Source organism: Arvicanthis niloticus, chromosome 2, assembly GCF_011762505.2.
Source record: "Arvicanthis niloticus isolate mArvNil1 chromosome 2, mArvNil1.pat.X, whole genome shotgun sequence".
NCBI classification, from domain to species: Eukaryota; Metazoa; Chordata; class Mammalia; order Rodentia; family Muridae; genus Arvicanthis; species Arvicanthis niloticus.
This window is the reverse complement of record NC_047659.1, coordinates 83,068,521-83,082,963: the sequence shown is the minus strand read 5'-3', so window position 1 is coordinate 83,082,963 and position 14,443 is coordinate 83,068,521. Positions and strand designations below refer to the sequence as shown.

The following is a 14,443-nucleotide window of genomic DNA, read 5'->3' as shown; positions in this document are numbered from 1 at the left end:
CTACAGCTTTCCAGAGGGGCCTCCAAGTCTTCTGAGTGGCAGTGATGGCATGGACCGTGATCATGAACCCTTCCACGATGCCAAAGTTGTCATGGATGACCTTGGTCAGGGGAGTTAAGCAGTTGGTGGTACAGGATGAATTCTTGACAGTCTTGAGTGAGTTGTCTTATTTCTAGTGGTTCATATTCATCACAAACATGGGGGCATTGGCAGAAGGGGCAGAGATGATGACCCTCTTGGCCCCACCCTTCAAGTAGGTCTCAGCCTTCTCCATGGTGGTGATGATGCCAGTAGTCTTCACAACATACTCAGCACCAGCATCACCCCATTTAATGTTAGTGGGTTCTTGCTCATGGAAGATGGTGATGGCCTTCCCATTGCTGATAAGCTTCCCATTCTCAGCCTTGACTGTGCCACTGAATTGCCATGGGTAGAGTCATACTAGAACATGTAGACCATAGCTGAGGTCAATGAAGTCATCGTTGATGGCAACAATCTCCACTTTGCTAAGTGCAGAGCAGAAGGCAGCTCTAGTATACAGGTGCCCAATATGGCCAAATCCGTTCTCACTGACCTTCACCATGTTGTCTAAGGAACAAGGCTGGCACTGCACTAGAAGATGCAGCTGTCTCTGTAACATGGAGGAGCAGAGAGCCTTTATATCCCCTCTTGAAAAGTTATACTTGAGTGCTAGTTGAAGGAGTTACAATGTTGATGTATCAGTTGAGAATGGTTTACACAGCATTGTGTTCTGATCAGTTCTTTTTTTATACTGATCTCCACCTGTTGCAAAGAGAGGTTTTCTTAATGAAGGTTAAAAGATACACTTTCTGTGGATAGAAGGATAAATATTTTAAAATAATTAGGGATTATGCTAATTTTATAAAGTAGTGGTTTTATGTTCTTCCCCAAGATCCACGACTTTGCAAACCCTGAGCAATTATCTAGGTTTCTAGTACAAGGCATGATTTCCCTCTTGTTGAGTGCACTTTAATTCCAATTAGAGAGCTATTGGTTAATACAGAATTATGTGCATCACTGCTATGTTAGGATTATTATGAAATGCTGGTTATTGTGGTTCATACAGTAGTACTATTGGTTACTGCCATTCTTTGGAATCTTACATCGATTTTGGCCTTCTAGTACAGTGAGAACTTCAGGGAGATTTCCAGATCAGTTTCAGATTAGGTTCTCTTAGTTCTGTGTCTGAAATACATGGTGACTTCAGCAATAGGGTAAAGACCTTCACATTTGTGTGTGTGTTGGGGGGTGTGTGAAGCAACCAAGTTTAACAATAATAAATGTAATAATTGAGGGTCTTCTATACAAGCTTGACCACCAACTCAAAAGAGAACTTCTCATTGCTGCTGTTGGGATTTGTATTAGACTGTCTATGACTCTTGGCATAGCCTTAAATTATTTCTACTGTTTTTTAGCTTTCTTTTTTTATGTTCATAGAAGCTTTATTTGTAATAGCCAGAAACTGGAATGAACCCAGATGCACCTCAACTGTAGACTGGTTCAGAAAACATGGTTCATTTATACAATGGAATACTACTAGGCTATTAAAAACAATGACATCATGAATTTTGAAAGCAAATGGGTGGGACTAGAAAATATTCTGAGTAAGGCAACCAAGACCAAAAATAACATGCTAACATGCATGACATTTATTTAATTATAAGTTATATTAGCCATAAGGTATGGTTAACAACTCTACAATTCCACAAACCCAAAGAAGTCAAATAACAAGGTCCAAGGAGCAGGGAGGTGCTTGAATCTTTCTCAAATGGGAAAATAAAATAGATATTGGAAGTGGATGGAGGGAAGAAACTGGGTGGGAGAAAGAAATGGGGCAGTGCTTTGAGAATCAGGTATAGGGGAAGCAGCAGAGAGAGAATAGAAATTGGCTGTGGGCAGTAAGGGAGGCAGTGGGGGTGGGGGGCACATCTCTAGGACATGCCTCAGGCATTCTATGGGGGTGAAACTCCTGCTAGTGGAAGAGATGGATCCTGAAGTGGCCATGTCCTATAGCCAGGCAGGCTTCCCAGTAGAGGGATAAAAACAACAACCCACCCACCAAAATTTTTTTAACTCACCCTAATAAACCAGTATTTCCCTAATAAGAAAACCAAACAGACTAGAGTCTCATGAGCATAGACACAAACATTTGTAACAAAATATTACTCAAGTCATAAAATGAGATTTATTGGCTATTCCTTCCACCTCTGCTCCATCTTTGTCCTTGTGAATCCTGTAGGCAGAACACATTTTGAGTCATCCAGCTTTCATATTTCCTATTATATTGTCATCATTTTCATGGTTAATCATTTGAAGGTATTAATTTTAATTTTTTGGCTGTATTAAGCATATTCTTTTTATCTTTTATGTATATATGACTCTATCTGGAATGCATATGTATATTTGTGTTAGTATGTGTGTGGTTTGTGTATGTTTGTGTATGTGTGTGCATTTGTTCTTCCCCAAGAATACACCAACGTGTTTCATTGGTGGCTATAAGTTGATAGGTTGATGTCAGGAGGCTTTCTCAATAGGTGTTCTTCTTATACATTGAGACAGGATATTTCACTTGAACCCTGAATCTCACCTACTGGGATAGTCTAATTAGTCAGTATGTCCCAAGTATCTCTTCTCTCTACTTCCTAGATGATGAGATTATAGATTTGCTCACTCATCATTTGCATAAATCCTGGGAATAGAACTTAGGTTCTCACACTTATGAAGTTAGATCATTAACCAGTGATTCATCTCTTTACCTTTGTCTTTAGATTTCAGAAAAATATCAGTTTTCTTAGGATCTACCTTCTTTTACAAATATTTTAAAATATGTGACTGCTCCTTTCTTTAGTTCTTGAAATAATGCCTGCATTTTGTCTTTCTTTAGTTGTAATGTTCATTTATACACAGAACACTGTATTTCATATTATTTTAATTAACTTTCCTTATGATCTAGATCTTTTATATCTCTATAGCATAGCTTACACCTTTTAAGCTTGTTTTTTAGTCTATTTATCCTTTGTATAGTTTCAGTTTGAAAATTAATATTTTATAATTTTTCTACAATTTTATAACAGCATTTGTTTTTTTCAATTGTCAGTTAAAATTAGTCACATTTTAAAATCAACTTTAAAGTTTTCTGTCTTTAAAAATATGGAGATTTTTTGTTGTTGTTGTTGTTGTTAGTTTTTTTGTTGGTTTTACAGACATGATTTATCTGTATGGCTATCCTGGAGTTCACTGTGTAGAACAGGCTGGCCTTAAACTCACAGAGATCCACCTGCCTGTGCCTCCCAAGTGCTGGGATTAGAATCATGTGCCACTACTAACTAACTGTAAACTTGATCTTATGTTCTCATCATGCTAACTCTAACAACTGAGTCATCTGTTTACTGCTTGTATTTACTTTTATTTATTAATTGTAATGCACACATCACTGTTCTTTTATTTCATAATTATTTTATGATTCTAACACATTTACATAGGAGAATAATAGATATTTAATTTGTATTATGACTAAAACCATTGCTGTTGTCAACATTGTTTCAAATAGACTGGCTTAAAAGGTGATAACGCTTTTCTGATTAGTATTGATCTAATTTCAGTCTGGATTTTTGTTTCAATGTGACTTAGTATTGCAATATACTTCTTCATGGTTTCTGCTCATTATATAAGTTTCACCTTGCTTTTTAATTATATTATTTATATATGTTAATTATATTTAATATTTCCTTAAATTTAGTTCAGACTAACTTCATGCACATGTTTACTCCAAGATCGATTGCTGTAACTTCACACTCCTCTTTCTTCTACTTTCTGAATTCTTGCAGGTTTTTGTTTTAATCTTGTGGTTTTCTTGCCTACATGAATGATTATTTTATTTAAAACATTTTTCAAAATAAGAAAACAGAGCAGGCTAATTGGTATACAAAAAAAAAGAGCTCACTATTATTAATCACAAGAAATGGCCTTCAATAAAACATCATCACACACTTGAAAAGGTAATTATTAAAACCTCAAGAGATTGAAAGCAGTGAGAAAAAAGGAGGTAAAAAATGCCCCCCACCACTCAGAAAATAGCGCTAGACAAATTCAGTTTAGAATTTAGCCAGATCTTTTAAAAAATGTATTCATTTTCATTTGAATCATTTCATGACTCAGAAGAGTGCTAATGAATTGTTTATAAATCCAGGACCACCATGCTCCCCTCAATTCAGATAAAAATACAATCATCATGACAAATGAATATCACAGAAAATGTCTTGAATGAATAGAAATGAACAATGTATTATTCAATACTTAAAAATAAAATTCAAGAACATACAAAAGAGATTATTCATTATGATGAAGTTGAATTACTTCAGAGATAACTACTACCTTTAACACTGTTGAGAATAGTTCTTGAAGTGTTAGCTAGACCAATATGACAGGAGAACAAAATTGTTTGTTTGTTTGTGTGTGTGTGTGTGTGTGTGTGTGAATGAATGTAATGACATTTTCACAGAAATAGAATATATATATATATATATATATATATATATATATATATATATATTCATTATAAGTATATGTATAAATAAGTATATGTATCATAAGTATATATACATATACTTACGATGAAATGACATTATTTACAGAAACAGAAAACTGTTTTAAAATTTGTTTAGAATCACATAAGACTCCCAAAGCAATCTGAGAATAAACAATGCTAGAGGGTTTATCCATCAGATTTTATACTACAGAGGTATAGTAATAAAAACAATATTAAAGTGGCATAAAAACAGATACATCTATATATGGGGCAAAATAAAAGACACAAATATCCATATAATTACATATTTGTAATACATAATATATATTACATAAATGTACATATAATTACAGTCACCAGTGCTTGATTAAAAATGACAAAAACACAAATTTGAGACCATTTAACATTGTTAACTAATGATCCTGGGACATATCTAGCATACTCCACAAAAATCAACTCCAAAAAGATCAAAGATGTCAGTGTTAGCTGTTTAGACTCTTTTATTTTATTTGAAATGGCTATTATTAGTAAAAAATTATAATAAATTCTGTGAAAGATTTGGAGAATGGCAATCTTTATTGTTGTTGAGAGTGTAAACTGGTACGCAAAGCATGGAAAGCATTGTAGATATTTCTCAAAAATACAGAAATAGAACTTGCATTTCTACAATTTCTAATCATGCTTCTAAAGAATTCATTAGAGATCATTGCACAGCCATGTTTATTTTTATTTGATTTAAAAATAACCAAGAAATGGAATCAGCCTAGCTATGCTTCTACTGGTGAATGAAAATTTAAGTTTTGACACATATATACTATGGAAATTTACCATCATAAAGAATAAAGTTATAAAATTTGTGTGAATATTAATGGAACTGGAAATAATATATTAAGTGAGAAAAATCAGTCTTAAAAAGGAAATTATCACATTCCCTTTCACATGTACATCATAGTTTCTAAGCTTTAGATTTATGTAAGAATGATTGTCCAAAGAGACTAGAAGACTAGCAATGGGCCCGTGAAAAAGACTCTTTAAGGGTGAGGGGACATAGCATAAATCTAATACAGAAATGTAAAAGGGAAAACTGAATACAATGATTTAAAGAGGGAGGAAGTGCAGGGTTTACAGAAAGATGTAGGGATGGAGAAAAGGCAAACCAAACTAATGGTACTTTGAAAAGCTTATACTTTATAATTTAATCATAAGTAAAGTGAAAAAATAAGATCTTGATTGAATGTAACCTTTGTGAGTGTTTAAGCTGTTTATAGAAATCTTAAGGTATTGATTGAAAATTCCCATGCCAGATATAGGCTATTTCTTATGAGTTATTGAACAAGAAGTTGTCCTAAGTCCCCAAAACAATACAGACAATTGCCATCATAGCTGGTTCACCACTATATCTAGGCAGGAAAAATTGCTAAAGACACCACATACCTTTAAGGACATAAAGAAATTAATCTTGGGCTGGTTGAAAACTTCCTTCCTGATGGCCACTCCTTTGTAATTATAGAGTATCTTATGCAGCCTTTTGAGAGATAATTATCATCACCAATCTTATTCATCTTTGTACCATGTATAAAAGAATATCCTATTCCAGAAATGTAGATCATTATCATAATAGTGATAAGTCTCATATGGGAGAAAATAGTCATTTTATGACTGTTTATATGCTTTATAAGTAAGACACAGTTCATATTTGTTTCTTTAAACATGATCAAAATATAATGTCTGGGGAAGGTTTTAGGTCTGTTGAAGCAACTTCTCCTGTAAATGAACAGAATATGCCTTTCATATTGCCTTTTAAATAATTATGTTTTTGTTACATAGAACAATATATACTTTAAGATTATATCAAGAATGTTAATTTTTTTCAATAAAAAAATAGATATATAGCTGGTTAAATACTGACAAGAAATTAATATGATTGACCAATGATAATTGTGAATGAAGATCATATCACTGCTTCCAGATCCCAGGGACGATATAGAACAACAGGGGTAGGGGGGAAGAAATGTAAAAAATAATAAAGAGTATAGGTATGTGTAATGTTGATGTCTGGGCATGACAAGAGGTGTTACATTGGAAATCACAACAGCTATAACTCTTTTCATAAGATCTCCACCAGATTGGGCCTATCAGTACTCTGTCATGGAAGGAGACTCTCTTTATAGTGGTCACTGCTTCCTGATGTGAGGATTAGTAGCATGACAAGAGCTGATAAGGAAAGGGGAGACAAGTTCTTCAGTGGCATAGCCATTGGCAAAATGCTCATCCTCCTGTAAACAATCTCTTAAAATTTACTGGGTCCTAAGAGAAATTACACAAGTTGGGAAGATTAATGAGATTAGGAGGTGAGGTAGTTTGAGAAGAGACCATAGTAGTGACTGAATATAATTAAATAATTTATGCACATGTATTAAAATGAAAACTCATTATTACATATGTGTAATATACACCAATATAACATTAAAGTAATATAAGCAAGATGATAGAAGTGAATTGTTCTGTACTATTAGCAGAAATGTTAATTAGTACAACTTTAATAGAGATTATGGAGAGTTCTCAGAAAACCAATAAATGAAACTATCATGTAATTTGGCAATTACTTTTCTGGTTATAGCTGGTATTTACATCCACAAAGTCATTTAGATTTCCATGTTTTCTGGCAGTTTAATCATAATATACATGATGTGAAAACATTGTAAGTATGTGAATAAAGAAATTGTTCAGTGGAACTAGAGACATTACTTAGTAGTTAAGAGCATTTGTTCTTATAGGAAACATAGGTTACATTTTTAGTACCTATTGTGAGGATTTCATGTATCCTGCTTGAATCATCTTTTGTAAAGACAAGAATTTATATTTAGAAAGGTGATAATGGGTTATTGAGAGAAAATACCAAAAGCTTTGTGAGCATCAAGTTCTCTGCTGGCACAGAAATGAACGATTGAAAATACAGGAGCACAACTTCCTACAATGTAGAGGAAAGCCATCCCAGCAGGTAACACATTGTAGCTTATAACCATCCACAATTCCAGTTCCAGAGGATCTGATATCCTCTCTGGCATTTAGTCATGGCATGCATGCAATGGATAGAATAGGCAAAACACTGGCAAAACATCATAGATAAATCTTGAGGGGATCACATTAGTGTAAAAAAAAAATCAGATGTACAAAGAAAAATACAGCTATGTAAGGATGTTTACTATTTGAGTTCATGAAACACATGCTAAGTAACATTTTCAGGCTTATTCAGGACATTGTCTAAAATGCAGAAACTGATCACTCAGTTTCCTCATTGCCACCTTCATGTCTTTGTTCCTCAGTGTGTAAATGACAGGGTTTAGGATGGGTGTAATCATAAAATCCAGAATAGCAAGGAACTTATCCACTGGTACAGTAGGAAATGGCCACATATACACGAAGATGCATGGTCCAAAGAATAAAACTACCACAGAGATGTGAGCAGAAAGTGTCGAGAGGGCCTTGGACAAATCTCCTGATGAATGTTTCCTTACCGTGAACAGGATAACAGTGTAGGAGATTACCAATAGAAAGAAGGTGCCAATAGAAATGATGCCACTGTTGGCAGCAACCATGAATTCCATTCTGTAGTTGTCTATGCAGGCCAGTTTGATAAATCTAGGAAGATCACAGTAAAAACTATCTATCTTATTAGGACCACAAAAACTCAAATGGGCAACAAAACCTAATTGGGTCACTGAATGTAAAAAGCCAATAATCCAAGCCCCAGATAGAAGTAAAAGGCACATCCGTGGACTCATGATGGTTAAATAATGGAGGGGTTTGCATATGGCCACATATCTGTCCCAGGCCATGGATATCAACAATACCATCTCAGATGCCCCCAGGATATGAAGGACAAATATCTGGAAGACACAACTTTGGAATGAGATGGTATTGTGCCCAGAGGACAGGTCAGAAATCATCTTGGGTACAGTTAAGGTGGAAAGACATAAATCAATAAATGAGAGGTTTCCCAAAAGAAAGTACATGGGTAAATGTAAATGTGGGTTAATAGCTACTATAAACACAACAAGGGTGTTTCCTAACACAATGGCTACATAAAATACTACAGAGAAGGCAAGAAAAAAATGCTGTATTTGTTTAGATGTTGAAAGTCCCAGAAACACAAATTCCGACACCTCGGTGTAATTTATTTCACTCATTAACCTTGGTTATATATCCTGTAATAAACATCAAAAATAAAATTATATAGAAATATACCACAATGTTCAAAAGAAGTAGGTGCCTATAATAATGAAAATCTTCATCCTTATTTATCAAAGCCCTTGGAAAATATATGGATTTGCCCATTCATTTAACAAGTGTTCAATAACTGGGTAGATAACATAGAGATCTGTCCTCACAAGTTAATTTGTGCCTGGTACAATGCTATATGCAATAAACACAGACTCTTCATTCACTGTTCTGTCTAGGTGTGAAGTGAGACATTAAATATCTGATAACATTATGTGGTTCATTATACGTTAGTTGTGTGGATAGGAATCAGGTGTTGGATGGTATATAAACTTATAGCTATAGCACGTACCACTTTGGGAGATGTTTACACTAAGATGTAAAAAATGGATTATGCTAAGTAAGAACTATTTATAGGGAGAGAATTGTACAGAAATACTCCGAAGAATAAAGTAACTGAAATTCAGCAACAAACAGGTTGTGAGCAAGTTTCTGATTCAGCTGAAGTTTTATATATATGATAAGAATTAAGTCCTTGCTTATTGGCTAGAAATTAATTGAAGGAAATATTCATGTTCTAATAAATGATTGGTATCTATAATATAATGAAAATAATGGAAGGATGTAAGAGAAGAAATTAACATGGATCATTTGTTAGTTTATCCTGGGACTATGAAACATAGATCTAAAAAACTCACACTCATTTCTTCTTTAGAAAATATAGTCCATTCATGTGTGATTCAGCTTTGTCCAGAAAACTTCTCAAAACTCACATTACAATCATAGCTCATTATGTGCTTCTCCTGGTTTTAAATCTCTTTAAAGAAAGCAGGGACTAGAAACGGTAGTGGTGGGAACTGTAGATATTATTTGTATCAATTAATTTATGTTATTTCTCAGTTATTATCAATGAAGTAATTTGAGTTCAGGTTTAAATTTTATTGTGTCTAACTATGGTTTCAACAATATGACCAATATGACCATCTACTGGCATCTTCTACAGTTGTCATATCAGTGTGTATTTCTCTTAATATTTTCTTACATTATTGACTATATCTACACGTGATTCACTTTTTCCAACAAAGATAAAGTAGTTTTAAAACTGAATATAAAGTATATTTTTATTCAGTTTTTCACATCGCCAACCATGCTTGTTTTATTAATGATATTAATTCAAGAATAATTGAAGTTTTGTTAATAAACATTTCCGTAAATTTTGTCTTTGATTAGTTCTTTGGTGGATCTTTGATATTATCCATTTATGTTTTGAGTAAAGGTTAGAAATTATAGAACATATGATATTTTCAACCGTGCATTTTTACAATTTTATAAAACTACTTTTGAATCCTTAAGTTAACTATTTATAATATCTTTACAATAGAGACAGTCACTATAAATTGATGTTATTATTAAAGTGGCCCATTTAAAACTTTGACCTCTTATTCCTGCTAAAATTTATGAAGTGATCATGGAATGTGTTCTTAGAGATTATTATTGAAAAATCCTGCTCATATTCTTTTAGAAGTATTTAGAAAAAGATTTTTTCAATGCTTTTTCATTAATAAAACATGATTATGTACTCATATTTTTATATGATGGTATCATATAAAAGTTTTTCTGATAGGTTACAGAAGCATGTTGGAAATTGTTATGTTTTAAATAAAACCAAGTGCATCATGTAAATGTTATACTTGATTAAGTACTGTTTTACTTTGAAGAGATATGTAAACAGATATGTTGACATTTATATTTATTTTTCTTATATCTTATACATGTAAACTTTTAAAGATATAAACTATCCATTGCATATGAGAATGTCTAAAGAGTAAAATTGGATTACTATCTTGTTTTGTGAGAAATATAAGACAATGCCACTAATGGAAATTAAAACACTCTGTAAAATCTCTTGATTAATATGATAGTCTAAGCAGATCCTTCTAACCCAATGATATGGTTTGTAAAAGCAGAAAAATTTCTATATTTAATATACTTATTAATATCCTTAGCATGTAGTCCAAAATCACTTTTTAATGTATTTTCCTTTCTAGGGGCCATCAAACAAAATATTTTAGTTTCCATTTCGAAATTTAGCATTTAAAAGAAATTTACTAAGCTACAATGAATGGGCTGAGAGAGAAAGAATCCATACCATTCTGACACTCTAGAAGCCCATCTTCTTATCTTTTGTTTTACTTACCTGATCAGAAAAAAAAATGAAGAAGGAAAAGAACGTTAAGGAAACACTACTTTCTCTTTTAAAATTTTCTTTGTTAGTTCTTTGAGTACTTTTGGATCATTGAAGTTAGAGCACCACAGCCTAAATTCCAGGTCTCAGTGACCACTTGATACTGGAGTCCTAATAGTCCTTAGTCCAGTCATCATGGGAATTCTGCATTGGATTCCCATGGTAGAAAGATAGAGCAAATACTAAAAATTTAATTAAAGAATAAAATTAAAGGGTAAAGAACCATTTATGCATTAAATCACAACCAATAATTTCTTTAAAGGAGAATCAATATTCCCAGATAGTAGACTGTCTTTTAACTTATTTCTTTGGCTAACATAAATAAGCAGGTTGCAGCTATTAGAGTATCAGTGAGCAGAGTGTAGCTATTAGCATATAAAGTAGACAGTTTATGTCACTGTTATTATATCATACAAATAGAATAGAAATTAAAATAAATTGTACATTTCATGATCAGTATTAAATATATGTCATGGCATTTATGATGAGATTGCAAAGTGAAACAACAATATTCATTTGACTTAATAGATTCAAGTTTCTACTGCTTGATTTGCTTAGTTTTATAGCAGAACATAAGGCTTTATCTGCCACTAGATTTCTGCTCTTCTTTCAGATATTCCAAGGGCCTGTAATCTTGGTCAGAAAGTAACTTTAAAGGATTTTATGTTTTCATGAGGAATTTTCAAGAAAAATAACTGTTTAATTTCAGGAAATATGTTATCACCTAATTCCAGAAATTAATATTTTTTAAAATATCTTTAATTGATTATTTGGGAATTTCATACAATGTACCCTTATCATACTTGCTTCCACACTGAGTCTCCCAGATCCACCCTCCCTCCCACTCCTACCTCCCCATTCCAAAATAAGAAAAGAAAATATCAAGTACAACTTGTGTTGTGTATATAATCATTGGAAGATGGTCAACTCCCAGTTGTCACACCATAAAGATAGCTGAGTCCTCTCTCATCTCACCATCTTCATCACATTTTATGATGGGGGTTGTAAGACAGCATTTCACTATGTAGTTTTTGCTTTCCTGGAACTCACTCAGTAGGTCATCACTGTTTCTATCATAATTTTTAAAGATTCTCTTCAGTGGCTTTCTGAGGCTATGTCGATGTCTTCTGGGGGTCATGTTAGAGTCCCTAGTTTATGTTGCCATAGTTCATGTTGCCATAAGAGAACTTGTGCAGCTGTTAGAAACCATGTTGACATCATGATCAGGACTGCCATATCTGTGGTCTTTCCTGCCAGTGGAGGCCATGTTGATGTCTCTGATCAGTGCTATGGTTGAAGTCTGTGTTGATCTCTGAGGTTTTCTTGCTGCCAGAGGCCTTGATGCAATCCACCTGGAGCCATGTTGAGGTCCATTTTATATGGTGCTCTTAAAGGCCATGTGGATGTCCATGTTTCATGCTTCCACTGGAAACCATGTTGATGTCTGTCATCTGTGGTGCAGCCAGAGAACTTGTGGATGTCTGTGGTCAGTGCAGCTATAGCAACCCTTGAGAGATTCCATGATCTTGGGATACTGTTGGCTGTTATAGGTAGGAAAACTTCCACTGCATTGTTCTTAATGACCCCAGACTCAGTTGAGAATGATAGACATTGAAAGCTTCTACAATGCTATCACCCAAAAGAAATTACTATTTTTAAGTGAGTCATGCCAATTTCTTTATATAAAAACAAGTAATATTACATCTGCAGACCATGTTGTATTTATATATTTAATACTATATCAACAGTTAAAGAAAGAGTAAATGAATTAAAGGTGGTACAAAGTGGGATACATGGGAAATTGTGGAACAGAAAAAGAATGGAGAAAACTTTGTAATTATTTTGAATTTCTAATTAACATACTTCTCTGCAAGATGAAACAATTCTTACAGTGTCAGAAGATCACATATGCCTGCAATATCTGATCCAGAGATGCAAAGACAATGAACTACCTGAAAGAATGATGCTTCTGTTACTAGTCTTTTCTTTGCATCCTGGACATGTCTAACCTCATTAATCTCCCATTAGGGTTTTCAGTACATTTCAGAAACTTGTTGTATTTTCTAACATATTCTAATGAGTTTTCAGTGAATGTTGTCATATTTATTTGATTTTCAAAGTTGTCTAGCTATTATCTAAGATTATGTCTTTAAAAAATATTTATGTTTTTATTATGTATATATAGTGATGTATTACATACCAAAGTTCCTGTACATGTCTATATCATAAATTGAACATATTTGCACCATAATCCATTCCCTTCTCCATTCTCTTCCAATTTAGCTAACTTCCTTTGTTCCCTAGACAGTTAGTGTCACTTATACTTTTATAACATGCATATATACATACATAACCTTCATAAATATGTTATTGAACTTACATGTTTATATAAAACCCGAGAATTACATATAAGAGAAAACATTTATTCCAGAGACTGGCTTAATTCTGTTCATATTATTATATGTAGATATATTCATTTTCCTACAAATGGTGCAGTTTTGCTCTTCTTTTTAACTGCAAAATATTTCCATTGTGTATTTACTTTATATAATCTTTGTGAATAAACATCTGTGTTAGTTTATTACCATAGTCATGGTAAAGAGTGGTGGAATAAACATTGTGTATGCTTTTCTCTGTTATATGTTTGCTTGGAATTTTGTAAGTAAAATAATCAATGGTGATAAGGTTGGTTTATATAGTAGATCTCTTAACAGTTTGATTGATTGATTGATTGATTGATTGATTTAGATTTATTTAAAAATCTCCATACTGATTACCATGGTGGATATCTGACATTCCTATTAGACGTATGTAAGGGTTCCCTTTTAGCCATCATGCATCCTAGTAAATTTTGTTTTCTTAATGACTGTCATTATGGCTGAGTGAAATGGAGTCTCAATGTAATTTTCTTTCTTTGATGGACATATTTTCATGTTGATTAGACATTTGTACTTCATTTTTTGAGAACTTTAGCATAGCCCATATACTTATTGAATTGTTTCTTCATGTTCATTTTGAAAATTTTTAATATACTTTACATATTCTTTGTCTCCTAATTACAAAACTTTTAAAAATTTATTCCTATTCTATGGGATTTCTCTTTACTTGGTTAACTGTTTTCTATGCAAAATTCAAGGGACCTGTTTTTGTCAATTATTGCTTCAAATTCTTGAATAAGAAAGTAGAGGTTATATCCTATGGCTGTGCTTACGAATTAAGAGATTTCCCTATGTTTTCTCTGAAAGTTTTAAAATAAGATATGCTTTAAGTTTACATTTGATTAAAGAATCTAATTTTATTCTTCTACATTAGAATATTCTGTTTCCCCAAAAATATTTGCTAAAAATACTTCTTTTTCTGAAATGTATATTTTTGGTTTATTTACTAAAAATAAGATAATTATAGAAGCATTCATGACCATGATGAAC

General features: G+C 32.9%; 1 protein-coding gene across 1 annotated transcript; it reads right to left on the bottom strand.

Moving 5' to 3' along the window:
• Nucleotides 1–4,649: 4,649 nt before the first annotated feature.
• Nucleotides 4,650–11,093, bottom strand: LOC117703199 (olfactory receptor 4F15-like). The gene is made up of 2 exons (XM_076929417.1): nt 10,968–11,093; nt 4,650–8,757 (listed from the first exon to the last, which is right to left on the bottom strand). The coding sequence occupies exon 2, from the start codon at nt 8,737–8,739 to the stop codon at nt 7,798–7,800; it is 942 nt and encodes a 313-aa protein (XP_076785532.1). The 5' UTR covers nt 8,740–8,757; nt 10,968–11,093; the 3' UTR covers nt 4,650–7,797.
• Between the last annotated feature and the right edge of the window lie 3,350 nt (nt 11,094–14,443).